Source organism: Salmo salar, chromosome ssa14, assembly GCF_905237065.1.
Source record: "Salmo salar chromosome ssa14, Ssal_v3.1, whole genome shotgun sequence".
Taxonomy (NCBI): domain Eukaryota; kingdom Metazoa; phylum Chordata; class Actinopteri; order Salmoniformes; family Salmonidae; genus Salmo; species Salmo salar.
In genome coordinates this window covers 91,668,945-91,688,944 of record NC_059455.1, presented here as the reverse complement: position 1 = coordinate 91,688,944, position 20,000 = coordinate 91,668,945, and the positions used below count along the sequence as shown (strand labels likewise).

General features: G+C 43.4%; 1 protein-coding gene across 2 annotated transcripts in view; it reads right to left on the bottom strand.

The window, feature by feature from the left end:
- LOC106570633 (F-box/LRR-repeat protein 2) overlaps positions 1-20,000 on the bottom strand; it is a 44,323-nt gene that overhangs the window by 18,013 nt on the left and 6,310 nt on the right. For both annotated transcript variants that reach the window (XM_045694963.1, XM_045694962.1), the window contains exon 2: positions 1,487-1,548. In XM_045694963.1, coding sequence (XP_045550919.1) covers positions 1,487-1,548 — 62 coding nt within the window. The remainder of the gene's footprint in view (positions 1-1,486; positions 1,549-20,000) is intronic.

The window sequence follows — 20,000 nt, the reverse complement described above, 5'->3', positions numbered from 1 at the left end:
AACATTGTAGTTACTCCACAATACTAACCTACATGACAGAGTGAAAAGGAATCCTGTACAGAAACAAAATATTCCAAAAACATGCGTCCTGTTTGCAAAAAGACACTAAAGTAAAACTGAAAAAAATAATGGCAAAGAAATTAACTTTAAGTGCTGAATAAAAAGTGTTATGTTTGGGGAAACAATCACCGAGTATCGCTTTTCATATTTTCAAGCATGGTGGTGGCTGCACCATGTTATGGGTATGCTTTTTGATTGACTACCTCATCTCTGTACCCCACACATACAGATAATTGTCAGGTCCCTCAGTCGAGCAGTGAATTTCAAACACAGATTAGACCAGGGAGATTTTCCAACGCCTCGCAAAGGACACGTATTGCTAGATGGGTAAACATTTAAGAAGTAGACATTGAATATCCATTTGAACATAGTGAAGTTATTAATTAAGCTCTGGATGGTGTATCAATACACCCAGTCACTACAAAGATACAGGTGTCCTTCCTAACTCAGTTGGCGGAGAGGAAGGGATTTCACCATGAGGCCAATGGCAGGTCGCCTTGCGGTTCAGAGTGTTGGGCCAGTAACCGAAAGGTCGTTGGTTTAAAATCACCGAGCTGACTAGGTGGGAAAATCTGCCGTTCTGCTATTGAGCAAGGCAGTTAACATTTACGTCATTTAGCAGACGCTCCTATCCAGAGCGATTTAAATGTAAACATAAAATGTGGAAAATCTCCCTGGTCTGTTTGAAATTCACTGCTCGACTGAGGGACCTTAGAGATAACTGTATGTGTGGGGTACAGAGATGAGGTGGTCATTCAACAATCATGTTAAACACTATTCCATGCAACTTATTAAGCACATTCTTACTCTTAACTTATTTTGGCATGCCATAACAAAACAGGTTAAACACTTATTAACTCAAGCCATTTCAGCTTTTAATGAATTCATTTGTAAAAACGTAATTCCACTTGGACATTTTGGGGTATTGTGTGTAGGTCAGCGACACATCATCTCTATTTAATCCACACAACAATATGTGGACTAAGTCTAGTAGTGGGAATACTTTCTGAAGGCTCTGTATGTGTTGTTTGTACTATAAATAGCCTCTGTGGGAAATTCCGCAGTGCTCAGCTCCAGCTGTGTGAACTTCAGACAGACAGAACCCACCTATATACACACCATTATACCAGTGTGTGTGTGTGTGTATTAGAGACAGTGATCTCAGATGAGTAGGGTTACACACAGCCTCTGTAGGTCGCATAGCTAGTAGGACATACATTTTAAAGGTGAAACACACACACACACACACACACACACACACACACACACACACACACACACACACACACACACACACACCCCCCTAACCACTCCAGGTTAACAGTCTGCTAAGTGAGGGCAGCCATGTCCTTTTTTAATAAGTTACCCTCCCACTTTAAGCCCTGGGGCGAGCACTCAGGTGTGTGTGTGTGTGTGTGTAACTAACCTGAGCAGCAGCTCCTTAGGAAGCTTCTTGTTAATTGGAGCTTCATCACTGGAGGAAAACACCTGGAGAGAGAATCCACATCAGAGACACTGTCACCATGGTAACAAGCACCCAATAGAACTCTCACACACACACACACACACACACACACACACACAGGCTTACACACACAGGCTTACACACACACACACACACACACACAGGCCTACACACACACACACACAGGCCTACACACACACACACACACACACACAAGGCCTACACACACACACACAGGCCTACACACACACACAGGCCTACACACACACACAGACAAGAGATATAGAGAGTCCGCTGAGACACCAAAGATTGATTTAGGAATGTTAAGAGTTACAGCTACATAAACAGCGCCTAGCAACACAATAGAACACAGTTACCGAGAGAGACTGGGAACGAGAGAGAGGAAGAAATAGGGAAGGGAAGGTAACGAGAGGGAGTATCCTAATTTACTGGCGAAGACTCAGAAGAGAGGAACATTATAGATTTGATTGGGATCCCCATTACATTAGCCGACTGCAGTTGTGACAGCAAGTCTTCCTGGGGTCCACCACATAATGAAAAAGAAATGACAGAGAAAAATACTTTAGAATTGACATCATTTTAAAAACATTGACAGACATTACAGCTAGGCCAGATAGGGGAGAGGCGTTGTGTTTGTTGGCGTTTTTAAAGCAAATTTAGCTGTTTGAGAAGGAATGGATTTTCATGTGATCATGGCTTTGTATAATAACGTGCATTGCCTTGAATTCGTTCTGGATTTGGGGACTGTGAAGAGACCCCTGGTGGGGTATGTATGGGTGTGTGAAGAGACCCCTGGTGGCATGTCTGGTGGGGTATGTATGGGTGTGTGAAGAGGCTCCTGGTGGCATGTCTGGTGGGGTATGTATGGGTGTGTGAAGAGACCCCTGGTGGCATGTCTGGTGGGGTATGTATGGGTGTCAGTTATATGTAAGTTGATTATACAGACAATTTTCAAAATTTCAACAATAATATTTCTCACAAAAACAAGAATTAATGTAGTTAATCTCAGGTCAACCCTCAACCAGGAAAGACCGGCATGTTGATGTTAGTTCTGTACATGCAGTTAAGGACAAGCTGCTCTCTTTGCTGCACTTGCCCATATCCTCTAACCTAGTCCATTCTACCAGACAGTAATCAAGACGAGACAAGACCACAGCCTGGATAACTAGTACAGCTCATTATCCAGAGCCTGGATAACTAGTACAGCTCATTATCCAGAGCCTGGATAACTAGTAGTTGATTTGTGTCAAAAACACAGAACATATTTTTATTAAACAGACTCCTCCCCCATCTTCACAACAACTTAGTCAATACGACTTGACCATGATAACTGACTATATAATGTTATACCTGGGAGTTTAGCTTCCTGAAATGGTTGAATGGTCACACCCTTTATACACAACTCCAGTTGAGGTTTATGTCATAGAGAATGTTTTCAACCAATCACAATGCGTTTAGTTGTCGATGTATTTAAGACCAGTCTATTATTAAATCACTCATTCTGATACTGACTGTAACTCCTTGTTTTAGAATGTCAGTGATGTCACTGGCTTTGGGTGCTGACATGTAGAGTGTGGAGTCATCTGCATACATAGTCACTCTAGCTTTGTGTAAGACCAGTGGCAAATCATTTGCAAAAATAGAGAAGAGTAACGGCCCAAGGCAACTGCCCTGAGGGTCACCGCACTGTACATATCCGATGTTAGAGAAGCTTCCACTGAAGAACACTCTCTTGGTTCTATTGGTTGAATAGGCCTAACTCTCCAACCAGGTGATGGCAGGTCATGTAAAGTCATAGCAAGTCAGTGTCTTTAATAACAATGTATGATCAATAACATTAAAAGGCTGCACTGAAATCTGACAATACAGCTCCAACTACGGGGCCCTCCAACTACGGGGCCCTCCAACTACGGGGCCCTCCAACTACGGGGCCCTCCAACTACGGGGCCCTCCAACTACGGGGTTAAATAAAGGTGAAATAAAATAAATAAAAGTTCCCTTGCGACAATTTAGCTTTTGCAACGAGACCATTAATTATATTTAAGACAATGGTAGAAGAGAGTGTTTATTTATTTATTTATTTTATTTCACCTTTATTTAACCAGGTAGGCAAGTTGAGAACAAGTTCTCATTTACAATTGCGACCTGGCCAAGATAAAGCAAAGCAGTTCGACAACATACAAAAACACAGAGTTACACATGGAATAAAACAACATACAATCAATGATGCAGTAGAAGAAAAAAAATATATATATATATAAAAAAAAAAAGATTATATACAATGTGAGCAAATGATGTGAGATAAGGGAGGTAAAGGCAAAAAAATGCCATGGTGGCAAAGTAAATAAAGTATAGCAAGAAAAACACTGGAATGGTAGATTTGTAGTTTGAAGAAAGTTCAGAGATAAAATATAAATAATATATTTAGGAGCAAAATAAATAAAATAAATAAATAAATACAGTAGGGGAAGAGGTAGTAGTTTGGGCTAAATTATAGATGGGCTATGTACAGGTGCAGTGATCTGTGAGCTGCTCTGACAGCTGGTGCTTAAAGCTAGTGAGGGAGATAAGTGTTTCCAGTTTCAGATATTTTTGTAGTTCGTTCCAGTCATTGGCAGCAGAGAACTGGAAGGAGAGACGACCAAAGGAGGAGTTGGCTTTAGGGGTGACCAGAGAGATATACCTGCTGGAGCGCGTTCTACAGGTGGGTGCTGCTATGGTGACCAGTGAGCGGAGATAAGGGGGGACTTTACCTAGCAGGGTCTTGTAGATGACCTGGAGCCAATGTGTTTGGCGACGACTATGAAGCGAAGGCCAGCCAACGAGAGCGTACAGGTCGCAGTGGTGGGTAGTATATGGGGCTTTGGTGACAAAACGGATGGCACTGTGATAGACTGCATCCAGCTTGTTGAGTAGGGTATTGGAAGCTATTTTGTAAATGACATCGCCGAAGTCGAGGATTGGTAGGATGGTCAGTTTTACGAGGGTATGTTTGGCAGCATGAGTGAAGGATGCTTTGTTGCGAAATAGGAAGCCAATTCGAGATTTCACTTTGGATTGGAGATGATTGATGTGAGTCTGGAAGGAGAGTTTACAGTCTAACCAGACACCTAGGTAGTTGTAGTTGTCCACAAATTCTAAGTTAGAACCGTCCAGAGAAGTGATGCTGGACAGGCGGGCAGGTGCAGCGATCGGTTGAAGAGCATGCATTTAGTTTTACTTGTGTTTAGGAGCAGTTGGAGACCACGGAAGGAGAGTTGAATGGCATTGAAGCTCGTCTGGAGGGTTGTTAACCTGTTAGGGCTAGGGGGCAGCATTGACACGGCTGGATAAAAAACATACCCGAATTAATCTGGTTACCACTCCTACTCAGTAACTAGAATATGCATATACTTATTACATATGGATAGAAAACACCCTAAATTTTCTAAAACTGTTTGAATGGTGTCTGTGAGTATAACAGAACTCAAATGGCAGGTCAAAACCTGAGAGATTCCTTTACAGGAAGTGGCCTGTCTGACCATTTCTGGAACTTCTTTGCCATCTCTATCATTTACTAAGGATCTCTGCTCTAACGTGACACTTCCCACGTCGTCCATAGGCTCTCATAGCCCGGGAAAAAGAGAATGTCGTCATTCCAGCCCCAGGCTGAAACACATTATCGCCTTTCTCAAGTGGCCCATCAAGAGACACTAGCTTATGCGCGTGACCCCGACCGCCCCGCCTTTGGGATTTTTTCCTCTGTTTGCGAAAAGGAGATTCCCTGTCGGAATTTTACCGCTTTTCTACGAGAAAAATGACGTAAAAATTGATTTTAAACAGCGGTTGACATGCTTCGACGTACGGCAATTGAATACTTTGAATTTTATTGTCAGGAATTGCGCCAGCGCGACACTTCTTTACCATTTCGGATAGTGTCTGAACGCATCGAACAAAACGCCGCTATTCGGATATAACGATGGATTATTTTGGACCAAACCAACATTTGTTATTGAAGTAGACGTCCTGGGTGTGCATTCTGACGAAGACAACAAAAGGTAATGACATTTTTATAATAGTAAATATGATTATGGTGAGTGCTAAACTTGCCGGGTGTCTAAATAAGCGAGCCCGTGATGCCTGGGCTATATACTTAGAATATTGCAAAATGTGCTTTCACCAAAAGCTATTTTAAAATCGGACATATCGAGTGCATAGAGGAGGTCTGTATCTATAATTCTTAAAATAATTGTTATGCTTTTTGTGAACGTTTATCGTGAGTAATTTAGTAAAATGTTAGCGAATTCCCCGTAAGTTTGCGGGGGGTATGCTAGTTCTGAACGTCACATGCTAATGTAAAAAGCTGGTTTTTGATATAAATATGAACTTGATTGAACAAAACATGCATGTATTGTATAACATAATGTCCTAGGGTTGTCATCTGATGAAGATCATCAAAGGTGAGTGCTGCATTTAGCTGTCTTCTGGGTTTTGGTGACATTATATGCTGGCTTGAAAAATGGGTGTCTGATTATTTCTGGCTTGGTACTCTGCTGACATAATCTAATGTTTTGCTTTCGTTGTAAAGCCTTTTTGAAATCGGACAGTGTGGTTAGATTAACGAGAGTCTTATCTTTAAATGGCTGTAAAATAGTCATATGTTTGAGAAATTGAAGTAATAGGATTTTGAAGATTTTGAAAATCGCGCCACAGGCTGGCAGTGGATGTTACGTAGGTGGGACGAATTCGTCCCGCCGGTCCCATAGAGGTTAACACAGTGTCCAAAGAAGGGCCAGAAGTGTACAGAATGGTGTCGTCTGCGTAGAGGTGGATCAGAGATTCACCAGCAGCAAGAGCGACATCATTTATGTATACAGAGAAAAGAGTTGGCCCAAGAATTGAACCCTGTGGTACCCCCATAGAGACTGCCAGAGGTCCAGACAGTAGGCCCTCCGATTTGACACACTGAACTCTGTCAGAGAAGTAGTTGGTGAACCAGGCGACGCAATCGTTTGAGAAACCAAGGCTACTGAGTCTGCCGATGAGGATGTGGTGATTAACCTCTCTAGGCTAGGCGGGACGAATTCGTCCCACCTACGTAACAGCCACTGCTATCCTGTGGCGCGATTTTCAAAACCTTAAAAATCCTACTACTTCAATTTCTCAAACATATGACTATTTTACAGCCATTTAAAGACAAGACTCTCGTTAATCTAACCACACTGTCCGATTTCAAAAAGGCTTTACAACGAAAGCAAAACATTAGATTATGTCAGCAGAGTACCAAGCCAGAAATAATCAGACACCCATTTTTCAAGCCAGCATATAATGTCACCAAAACCCAGAAGACAGCTAAATGCAGCACTCACCTTTGATGATCTTCATCAGATGACAACCCTAGGACATTATGTTATACAATACATGCATGTTTTGTTCAATCAAGTTCATATTTATATCAAAAACCAGCTTTTTACATTAGCATGTGACGTTCAGAACTAGCATACTTCCGGGAATTCGCTAACATTTTACTAAATTACTCACGATAAACGTTCACAAAAAGCATAACAATTATTTTAAGTATTATAGATACAGACCTCCTCTATGCACTCGATATGTCCGATTTTAAAATAGCTTTTTGGTGAAAGCACATTTTGCAATATTCTAAGTACATAGCCCAGGCATCACGGGCTCGCTTATTTAGACACCCGGCAAGTTTAGCACTCACCATAATCATATTTACTATTATAAAAGTTTGATTACCTTTTGTTGTCTTCGTCAGAATACACACCCAGGACTGCTACTTCAATAACAAATGTTGGTTTGGTCCAAAATAATCCATCGTTATATCCGAATAGCGGCGTTTTGTTCGTATGCGTCCAGACACTATCCGAAATAGTAAAGAAGTGTCGCGCGCATGGCGCAATTCGTGACAATAAAATTCTAAGTATTCCATTACCGTACCCGAAGCATGTCAACCGCTGTTTAAAATCAATTTTTACGACATTTTTCTCGTGAAAAAGCGATAATATTCCGACAGGGAATCTCCTTTTCGGCAAACAGAGGAAAAAATCCCAAAGGCGGGGGCGGTCGGGGTCACGCGCATAAGCCAGTGTCCCTTGATCGGCCACTTGAGAAAGGCGATAATGTGTTTCAGCCTGGGGCTGGAATGACGACATTCTGTTTTTTCCCGGGCTCTGAGAGCCTATGGAAGACGTGGGAAGTGTCACGTTAGAGCAGAGATCCTTAGTAAATGATAGAGATGGAAAACAAGTTCAAGAAATGGTCAGACAGGCCACTTCCTGTAAAGGAATCTCTCAGGTTTTGACCTGCCATTTGAGTTCTGTTATACTCACAGACAGCATTGAAAATTTAGGGTGTTTTCTATCCATATGTAATAAGTATATGCATATTCTAGTTACTGGGTAGGAGTGGTAACCAGATTAAATCGGGTATGTTTTTTATCCAGCCGTGTCAATACTGCCCCCTAGCCCTAACAGGTTAACAGAGTCAAAAGCTTTGGCCAGGTCAATGAATACGGCAGCACAGTATTGTTTCTTATCGATGGCGGTTACGATGTCATTTAGGACCTTGAGCGTGGCTGAGGTGCACCCATGACCAGCTCTGAAACCAGATTGCATAGCGGAGAGGGTGCGGTGGGATTCGAAATGGTCGGTAATCTGTTTGTTAACTTGGCTTTCGAAGACCTTAGAAAGGCAGGGTAGGATGGATATAGGTCTGTAGCAATTTGGGTCAAGAGTGTCACCTCCTTTGAAGAGGGGGATGACAGCAGCTGCTTTCCAATCTATGGGAATCTCAGACGACACGAAAGAGAGGTTGAACAGGCTAGTAATAGGGGTTGCAATAATTTCGGCAGATAATTTTAGAAAGGGTCCAGATTGTCGAGCCCGGCTGATTTGTAGGGGTCCAGATTTTGCAGCAGTGTAGTTCTGTTCAGTTTGGACTTCAGTTTATCGCTAACCTTATCACAGGGACTTTGAAGCACTAACTTACATTATCTGCATGCGATTCTTGGAATACATTGACGATAGCAAAGATTCCATCTTTGACGAGGCCACATAAATGGAATAGGTACTAGCTAGCTTAATAGTTAATATTTGCGCGCTAGCTCTGCATATTCAGCTAGTGTGTGTGTGCGCGATTGACTGGATGAACCTCACGGCAGTTACGTGCAAACTAAGGAACTGGCAGTGGATCAAACCATTGTGAGGCAAAGGGCGGGCGGGGGGGGTCGCAATCTTTTGAAACTTAAAAACGCGCTATTAAGTGTCTATAATCAGCACAATTGCTTTCATTGCGTATTATTAATATTATTTAAATTACATAGTTATGTTTCAGTGATATATTGGGGGGGACAAATCATATTTTTCCCAGGATGGGGGGGGGGGTCGTGTCCCCCCCGTCCCCCCAGGATTTCCGCCCCTGCCCCTGGCCTAAACCCCACAGAAGAGCTAAAGAGGAAAGTCCACAAGCGTGGACCTCAGAATCTGAAGGATCTGGAGAGATTCTGTACGGAGGAATGGTCTCGGATCCCTTGCCATGTGTTCTCTAACCTCATTACACATTATAGGAGAAGACTCAGAGCTGTTATCTTGACAAAGGGAGGTTGCACAAAGTATTGAATGAAGGAGTGTCAGTGGCACACATACTTGAGAAATATTTGTTTTATGATGATAATTTATTTTTTCTTTCAATTATTTTACTTTAATTAAAAAGGTTCGATTTTTGTGAATATTTTGAATGAAAGACCAAGAGGATAAATAATATAATTTTTTTCAGAACCCATTTTGCTCATATTTACCAAGGGTGCCAACATTAGTGGAGGGCACTGTGTGTGTAATTAGCCATTTCTTTTAACCAATCATCAGTCATCTGAGTCAGAGCAGTACAAGTTGAGTGTCCTTCTCTATACGCATGCTGAAAGTCAGTAGTTAACCTGTTCTCTGAAAAATAGCATTGTATTTGGTCAAACACATTTCTCTCCATCAGTTTACTAAGAACAGGCAGCAAACTGATTGGTCGGGTTGTTAGAGCCAGCAAAGGGTGCTTTACTGTTGTTAGGCAGTGGAATTATTTTAGCTTCATTCCACACCTGTGGACGGACACAGCCAACACACACACACACACCTTTAGGCTTTGGTTAAATACAGTATATAACAAATAGGGTTAGCAATAGAGTCTGCTACCGTTCTCAATAGTTTACCATCAAGGTTGTCTAGACCTGGTGGTAATAGAGTCTGCTACCATTCTCAATAGTTTCCCATCTAGGTTGTCTAGACCTGGTGGTAATACAGTCTGCTACCATTCTCAATAGTTTCCCATCTAGGTTGTCTATACCTGGTGGTAATACAGTCTGCTACCATTCTCAATAGTTTACCATCTAGGTTGTCTATATGGTAATACAGTCTGCTACCATTCTCAATAGTTTACCATCAAGGTAGTCTATACCTGGTGGTAATACAGTCTGCTACCATTCTCAATAGCTTCCCATCTAGGTTGTCTAGACCTGGTGGTAATACAGTCTGCTACCATTCTCTATAGTTTACCATCAAGGTTGTCTAGACCTGGTGGTAATACAGTCTGCTACCATTCTCAATAGTTTACCATCAATGTTGTCTATTATACCTGGTGGTAATACAGTCTGCTACCATTCTCAATAGTTTACCATCAAGGTTGTCTATACCTGGTGGTAATACAGTCTGCTACCATTCTCTATAGTTTACCATCAAGATTGTCTATACCTGGTGGTAATACAGTCTGCTACCATTCTCTATAGTTTCCCATCAAGGTTGTCTATACCTGGTGGTAATACAGTCTGCTACCGTGATCTATAGTTTACCATCAAGGTTGTCTATACCTGGTGGTAATACAGTCTGCTACCATTCTCAATAGTTTACCATCTAGGTTGTCTATACCTGGTGGTAATACAGTCTGCTACCATTCTCAATAGTTTACCATCAAGGTTGTCTATATGGTAATACAGTCTGCTACCATTCTCAATAGTTTACCATCTAGGTTGTCTATATGGTAATACAGTCTGCTACCATTCTCAATAGTTTCCCATCTAGGTTGTCTATACCTGGAGGTAATACAGTCTGCTACCATTCTCCAATAGTTTACCATCTAGGTTGTCTATATGGTAATACAGTCTGCTACCATTCTCAATAGTTTCCCATCTAGGTTGTCTATACCTGGAGGTAATACAGTCTGCTACCATTCTCAATAGTTTACCATCTAGGTTGTCTATATGGTAATACAGTCTGCTACCATTCTCAATAGTTTACCATCTAGGTTGTCTAGACCTGGTGGTAATACAGTCTGCTACCATTCTCAATAGTTTACCATCTAGGTTGTCTATATGGTAATACAGTCTGCTACCATTCTCAATAGTTTCCATCAAGGTTGTCTATATGGTAATACAGTCTGCTACCATTCTCTATAGTTTCCCATCAAGGTTGTCTATACCTGGTGGTAATACAGTCTGCTACCATGATCTATAGTTTACCATCAAGGTTGTCTATACCTGGTGGTAATACAGTCTGCTACCATTCTCAATAGTTTACCATCTAGGTTGTCTATACCTGGTGGTAATACAGTCTGCTACCATTCTCAATAGTTTACCATCAAGGTTGTCTATATGGTAATACAGTCTGCTACCATTCTCAATAGTTTACCATCTAGGTTGTCTATACTGGTAATACAGTCTGCTACCATTCTCAATAGTTTCCCATCTAGGTTGTCTATACCTGGAGGTAATACAGTCTGCTACCATTCTCCAATAGTTTACCATCTAGGTTGTCTATATGGTAATACAGTCTGCTACCATTCTCAATAGTTTCCCATCTAGGTTGTCTATACCTGGAGGTAATACAGTCTGCTACCATTCTCAATAGTTTACCATCTAGGTTGTCTATATGGTAATACAGTCTGCTACCATTCTCAATAGTTTACCATCTAGGTTGTCTAGACCTGGTGGTAATACAGTCTGCTACCATTCTCAATAGTTTACCATCTAGGTTGTCTATATGGTAATACAGTCTGCTACCATTCTCAATAGTTTCCATCAAGGTTGTCTATATGGTAATACAGTCTGCTACCATTCTCTATAGTTTACCATCTAGGTTGTCTAGACCTGGTGGTAATACAGTCTGCTACCATTCTCAATAGTTTCCCATCTAGGTTGTCTATATGGTAATACGGTCTGCTACCATTCTCAATAGTTTACCATCTAGGTTGTCTATTATACCTGGTGGTAATACAGTCTACTACCATTCTCAATAGTTTACCATCAAGGTTGTCTATATGGTAATACAGTCTGCTACCATTCTCAATAGTTTACCATCTAGGTTGTCTATATGGTAATACAGTCTGCTACCATTCTCTATAGTTTACCATCAAGGTTGTCTAGACCTGGTGGTAATACAGTCTGCTACCATTCTCTATAGTTTACCATCTAGGTTGTCTAGACCTGGTGGTAATACAGTCTGCTACCATTCTCAATAGTTTACCATCTAGGTTGTCTATACCTGGTGGTAATACAGTCTGCTACCATTCTCAATAGTTTACCATCAAGGTTGTCTATATGGTAATACAGTCTGCTACCATTCTCAATAGTTTCCCATCAAGGTTGTCTAGACCTGGTGGTAATACAGTCTGCTACCATTCTCAATAGTTTACCATCTAGGTTGTCTATATGGTAATACAGTCTGCTACCATTCTCAATAGTTTCCCATCAAGGTTGTCTATATGGTAATACAGTCTGCTACCATTCTCAATAGTTTACCATCTAGGTTGTCTATACCTGGTGGTAATACAGTCTGCTACCATTCTCTACAGTTTACCATCTAGGTTGTCTATACCTGGTGGTAATACAGTCTGCTACCATTCTCAATAGTTTACCATCAAGGTTGTCTATATGGTAATACAGTCTGCTACCATTCTCAATAGTTTACCATCTAGGTTGTCTATATGGTAATACAGTCTGCTACCATTCTCAATAGTTTACCATCTAGGTTGTCTATACCTGGAGGTAATACAGTCTGCTACCATTCTCCAATAGTTTACCATCTAGGTTGTCTATATGGTAATACAGTCTGCTACCATTCTCCAATAGTTTACCATCTAGGTTGTCTATATGGTAATACAGTCTGCTACCATTCTCAATAGTTTCCCATCTAGGTTGTCTATACCTGGAGGTAATAGAGTCTGCTACCATTCTCAATAGTTTACCATCAATGTTGTCTATTATACCTGGTGGTAATACAGTCTGCTACCATTCTCAATAGTTATATATATATATATTATACACATGCAGAGAAACATAGGACAAGCAACACGTAGCATGCAGACAGAGCAACACGTAGCATGCAGTCAGAGCAACACGTAGCATGCAGACAGAGCAACACGTAGCATGCAGACAGAGCAACACGTAGCATGCAGACAGAGCAACACGTAGCATGCAGACAGAGAAACACGTAGCATGCAGACAGAGCAACACGTAGCATGCAGACAGAGCAACACGTAGCATGCAGACAGAGAAACACGTAGCATGCAGACAGAGAAATAGCACCAAAAAGCAACAAAACACAATAGATAAAAGAACCATAACATTTTTCTATGAATCATTAATCCAGAGGGCTCTAACAGTTCATTTATTAACAGGTGCTTTCTTATCAACAATTAGCAGGAATATTTCTACAAATACTTCCAGTGCTGCATCTGGATTCACTTCCTCATACACGTCAGACCAACACACATTTAAAAAAAATCTTCAACAAGAGTCCTGAGAAAACATTTAGTATGATCTCTTATGAATTAATTTAGGACCAACATTTGGCACTTTGGCTTTCCTTGTTATTGCCACAATGTTCTGGTCACTAACTACAGCCAATGGGAACTGATATTGCTGAGCAAAGCTCTGCAGCCTTAGTGAAGATATGATCAATACAAGTGGATGTCACAGATCCAACACTATTGGTTTGCTCTTTAGTTGGCTGAGTGATAACCTGGGTTATATTACAGCCATTAGTCACAGAAGATTCCTGTTGAGAGAACAGCTAGTTGCTAACCAGCCAATGTTCAGGTCACCCAGATAATAGACCTCCGTTAACATCACATACACTATCAAGCATTTCACACACATTATCTAGATACTGACTGTTAGCACTTGGTGGCCTATAGCAACACCCCAAAAGATTAGGCTTTATATGACCACAACACTTCAAAAACATTTTGTCATGAGATCCTCTCGAAGCATTACAGAGATACACACACCTCCCCCATAGGCATTCCTGTCCCATAGGCATTCCTGTAGACGTTATAGCCTTGTATTGCTACTGCTGTATCAAAGAAATGATCTAAGTGAGTCTCAGAAATGGCTAATTTATGAATGTTATATGACGTTAGCAAGTTATTGATTTCATGAACCTTATTTCTAAGGCTACATAAATGTATATGGGCTGTTCGTAGTGCTTTCCTTCATAGCTTATCAGAAATAGACATCACATGGAAAAGATCAAACAAAACAAAACAAATAAACATTCAGCAGTCGATCTAATAATCAGTTGGTGTGTGTGTGTGTGTGTGTGTGTGTGTGTGTGTGTGCTGCAGGGTTGATGCTACGAACCACAGGCTTGGCTCTCTCATCCCTTCCAGGCTTCTGGGAGGGAGGGTGACCAATGAGCCTGTCATAACAGATGTAAGCAATGTCCCCACGCGCTCTGGCAGCTTTCATGGCTAGGATAAGTTCTTTCCTCTTCTGGCACACAGCTTCAGGATAGTCCTCATTGAGGAAGATGTACTTACTATATGTTCCTCTCAAGTTCTTGGCTCGGTTCAGAACAGCTACCTTGTCCTTTAACCTTAGGAACTTGACCACTATCGGCCTGGGCCTGTCACCTGGGCTGGTGGTGGGTTTTCCATTCCTGTGGTGGGTTCTCCAGGCCTGTGGTGGGTTCTCCATTCCTGTGGTGGGTTCTCCAGGCCTGTGGTGGGTTCTCCAGGCCTGTGGTGGGTTCTCCAGGCCTGTGGTGGGCCAGTGGTGGGTTCTCCAGGCCTGTGGTGGGTTCTCCAGGCCTGTGGTGGGTTCTCCAGGCCTGTGGTGGGTTCTCCAGGCCTGTGGTGGGTTCTCCAGGCCTGTGGTGGGTTCTCCAGGCCTGTGGTGGGTTCTCCAGGCCTGTGGTGGGCCTGGGCTCCACCTCAATCTGCCTTTGATCCATCTTCAGTTTCTCCAAAATAATTTCAAATTTCTTTCTTCAGACTCCGTCCAGGTCTCTCCACAACAATGTTGTCCTGTCTTGATTGTCCCTCAAGATAACAATGACGGAGAAATCTGATTATAATGGATTCACCTACAGAACTGATGTCCTCTCTCAAAAACTTACTGATTTCTGTCAACTTCCTGTTTTAATTAAACTCATCGAGCTGACCCTGAGAGAACCGCAAACTGTTCTTCAGGTCTTGGACTTCTCTGGTCAGATCATCCATTCTTTTATTAGTCGACTCCACCAGTATTTGGACACAACACTTGAAGCTATTTTCTTGTTGTTGTAACAACTGTTTGTAGAACTCTTAATGTTCTTTTAAAAGAATCCTTCACCTGTGAGCGGAGCATGCCCAATTTACATGGACCGGGTTTCCCCAAAGGCTGGAGTGTCGGCCTTCTCACCCCCTCCAATTTTGCTCAAGTACCGTTCACCTCACGAGCTTAGGGCATGCCCGCCCCAGCATGCATTTGTAGGCTACTTGTGTGCTGCTATAACCCCTTGCTTTAGCTACGGTCATGGAGTAAGCTAAGTATTTTCATAAAGAAACTGATAAAAGACACAGGTGCAAAATCAAGGTGACTTAAAGATGAGGACCAAGAGCAACAGAGGGAGTGCTGTGATGTAGTGTCCACAACTAAAGAGTCATTGTGGAATCTGAAAAGACACGTATCCTGAAAGCATGATGGTGTACTATGTGCACATGCTAATAAAGGAAAAAGGTGGGTAACTAGCTAAGTGTAGCTAACTGTGTCAAGGTAGCAAAGTATTTATAAGCCAAAAATAAAATGTGTTAATTTTCATTCTATCAATGATTCTGCCCCAATAGGCCTGACATATACCTCTTTCAAGGAGCTTTTGGTTTTGATAGGGTTATTTTGATAGGGTTATTTTGCCAGGGCTCTCTAACCCTGTTCCTGGAGAGAGACCCTCCTGTAGGTTCACTACAACCCTAATGTAGCGTACCTGATTCTAGTAATTAGCTGGTTGATAAGCTGAATCAGGTTAGTTACAACTGAGGTTGGAGTTAAAACCTACAGGAGGGTATCTCTCCAGGAACGGGGTTGGACTTAAAACCTACAGGAGGGTATCTCTCCAGGAACAGGGTTGGAGTTAAAACCTACAGGAGGGTCTCTCTCCAGGAACAGGGTTGGAGTTAAAACCTACAGGAGGGTGTCTCCAGGAACAGGGTTGGAGTTAAAACCTACAGGAGGGTATCTCTCCAGGAACAGGGTTGGAGTTAAAACCTACAGGAGGGTATCTCTCCAGGAATAGGGTTGGAGTTAAAACCTACTGGACGGTATCTCTCCAGGAACAGGGTTGGAGTTAAAACCTACAGGAGGGTATCTCAAGGAACAGGGTTGGAGTTAAAACCTAGGCTTATTTTGGTGCTAATTTATGGTAATTTGCCTAATTATCATTAGGCTAATTAAGCTTGAATTTGTATTTATAGAGAACGAGACACAGCAGCAACGAACTTTGCAGGAGAAAGACACATTCCAAGTTAACTTTTCTGCATGTAAAATCCCGGCAGTGTCTCGGAAGAGAGGCAATAGGATGAGGCTTTTTAAAATTTTTTATATAGCTTACTAACCCCTAACTAAAAGGGAGAATAGGAAGGAATGTGGTACTTTGCAGCTCAACAAGGCTACACACCACCTTGCTATAGTACGGTCAGAGACATCCTCATGCCCCATGGAAGCCAAGGCTACACACCACCTTACTATAGAACGGTCAGAGACATCCTCATGCCCCATCATGCCCCATGGAAGCCAAGCTGAGAGACCTATTGCAACTAGCTGATGTTTTCATTGTGCCAACTGACATTTGGACCAGTAGAAGGGGACTCAGTTTAAATGTCACCACCGATAAATCCACTATAATTGAGAATTTCAATAGGCATTTTTCTACGGCTGGCCAAGCTATCCACCTGGCTACCCCTACCGCAGTCAACAGCACTGCACCCCCCACAGCTACTCGCCCAAGCCTTCCCCATTTCTCCTTCTCCCAAATCCAGTCAGCTGATGTTCTGAAAGAGCTGCAAAATCTGGACCCCTACAAATCAGCTGGGCTAGACAATCTGGACCCTTTCTTTCTAAAACTATCTGCCGAAATTGTTGCAACCCCTATTACTAGCCTGTTCAACCTCTCTTTCGTGTCACCTGAGATTCCCAAAGATTGGAAAGCAGCTGCGGTCATCCCCCTCTTCAAATGGGGGGAACACTCTTGACCCAAACTGCTACAGACCTATATCTATCTGACCCTGCCTTTCTAAAGTCTTCAAAAGCCAAGTCAACAAACAGATTACCGACCACTTCGAATCCCACCGCACCTTCTCCGCTATGCAATCTGGTTTCAGAGCTGGTCATGGGTGCACCTCAGCCACGCTCAAGGTCCTAAACGATATCTTAACCGCCATCGATAAGAAACAATACTGTGCTCCCGTATTCATTGACCTGGCCAAGGCTTTCGACTCTGTCAATCACCACATCCTCATCGGCAGACTCAATAGCCTTGGTTTCTCAAATGATTGCCTCGCCTGGTTCACCAACTACTTCTCAGACAGAGTTCAATGTGTCAAATCGGAGGGCCTGATGTCCGGGCCTCTGGTAGTCTCTATGGGGGTGCCACAGGGTTAAATTCTTGGGCCGACTCTTTTCTCTGTATACATCAATGATGTCGCTCTTGCTGCTGGTGAGTCTCTGATCCACCTCTACGCAGACGACACCATTCTGTATACTTCCGGCCCTTCTTTGGACACTGTTAACTACCCTCCAGACGAGCTTCAATGCCATACAACTCTCCTTCCGTAGCCTCCAACCGCTCTTAAATACAAATAAAACTAAATGCATGCTCTTCAACCGATCGCTGCCTGCACCTGCCCGTCCTTCCAGCATCACTACTCTGGACGGTTCTGACTTAGAATATGTGGACAACTACAAATACCTAGGTGTCTGGTTAGACTGTAAACTCTCCTTCCAGACTCACATCAAACATCTCCAATCCAAAGTTAAATCTAGAATTGGCTTCCTATTTCGCAACAAAGCATCTTTCACTCATGCTGCCAAACATCTCCAATCCAGGATCCTACCGATCCTCGACTTCGGCGATGTCATTTACAAAATAGCCTCCAATACCCTACTCAATAAATTGGATGCAGTCTATCACAGTGCCATCCGTTTTGTGAGCAAAGCTCCATATACTACCCACCACTGCGACCTGTACGCTCTCGTTGGCTGGCCCTCGCTTCATACTCGTCGACAAACCCACTGGCTCGAGGTCATCTACAAGACCCTGCTAGGTAAAGTTCCCCCTTATCTCAGCTCGCTGGTCACCATAGCAGCACCCACCTGTAGCACGCGCTCCAGCAGGTATATCTCTCTGGTCACCCCCAAAGCCAATTCCTCCTTCGGCCACCTCTCCTTCCAGTTCTCTGCTGCCAATGATTGTAACGAACTACAAAAATCTCTAAAACTGGTAACACTTGTTCTCAACTTGCCTACCTGGTTAAATAAAGGTAAAATAAATAAAATTAAATAAATAAGGTACCGCCTTCTTTACCTTTTTTAGGAAGCTCATTGGATCCCAGGGCGGGGTCAAATTGACCGTTCTTTTTATTGCTGAGAGAGAAAAAGGTTGCTCACTTTTGCAGACACTACAGCTAGTTACGTTAAGTGTTGGTAGTGGCGCAGTGAGTAATTACAGCTAGTTGGCTAAGCTTTGATCAGCATGGATGTCCCAAAATGGCTGGGCACTGCCAAGAGCAAAAAAAACCTGAGGACCACCATTTTCAAGACAGATGCTGAACTCACGAGCAGCCTGCTAGCCCGACCACCAAGGCTGAGGAGCCTAGCAGCAAATGCACAACCTGGCCATCCCACACGCAGTCTGGCCATCCCACACGCTGCCTGCTGACCAACAAGATGGAGAAGAGTCAGGGCCTAGCACCAGCAGCACGAGGGTAACATCACAACAAGCCAGCGTTAGGAGCCAGCGTTACCCCAGCCACCAGACCACCTCTCAGTGATGAGGAGCCAGCGTTACCCCAGCCACCAGACCACCTCTCAGTGATGAGGAGCCAGCGTTACCCCAGCCACCAGACCACCTCTCAGTGATGAGGAGCCAGCGTTACCCCAGCCACATCGGTGATGAGGAGCCAGCGTTACCTCAGCCACCTGACCACCTCTCAGTGATGAGGAGCCAGCGTTACCCCAGCCACCAGACCACCTCTCAGTGATGAGGAGCCAGCGTTACCCCAGCCACCAGACCACCTCAGTGATGAGGAGCCAGCGTTACCCCAGCCACCAGACCACCTCAGTGATGAGGAGCCAGCGTTACCCCAGCCACCAGACCACCTCAGTGATGAGGAGCCAGCGTTACCCCAGCCACATCAGTGATGAGGAGCCAGCGTTACCCCAGCCACATCGGTGATGAGGAGCCAGCGTTACCCCAGCCACATCGGTGATGAGGAGCCAGCGTTACCCCAGCCACATCGGTGATGAGGAGCCAGCGTTACCCCAGCCACATCAGTGATGAGGAGCCAGCGTTACCCCAGACGCATTTTCAGTGGGAGAAAAGCGGCCTTTTGTAGCGTCTCCAGTTGGTTGTGGTGCAGCTATGTCATCTGAGGAGGCGATGGAGGACTTGTTCAACGTGTGCAGCTCTCTGTACGATGACTTTAGAAAACCCCATGGTGGCTGCACGGTACACTGGGGAGAAACTGAAGAAGACTTCTTGATCAGACATGGACTGGCCACCTTGCCACGGTGTCAGTCATTTTGAAATCAAGTGACAACATCAGAGATGGCTTGGTGAAATCCAATCTACTTGTGCATATGGCACAGATGTCAGACTTGGGGCCATAGGCTTATTGAAAGCAGTGACAGAGCCAAGCTTTAAGTGTATTGCTAACATGACTCACACAATCCTGGGGCTCTTTGGCCCTCCTAACAAGTTACTGCAGTCAGAAACTACTGCTCTGCACACCGGTGTCAAACTCGTATGTAGAAAAACTGCAATGTGATGCTGAATTGGAAAAGCTTTGGGAGGCATGCCAGAAGGGCAGGACCACACCAGCTTCAAGCAGACGACAGACTCATGACAAACTCTGTGAAAGCACAGTGGGTCAGCATGATGATGGAAACGAGATGCGGTGTCGCCTAAACAACTGTTTTTTTTTTAGCACTTTGGATGCC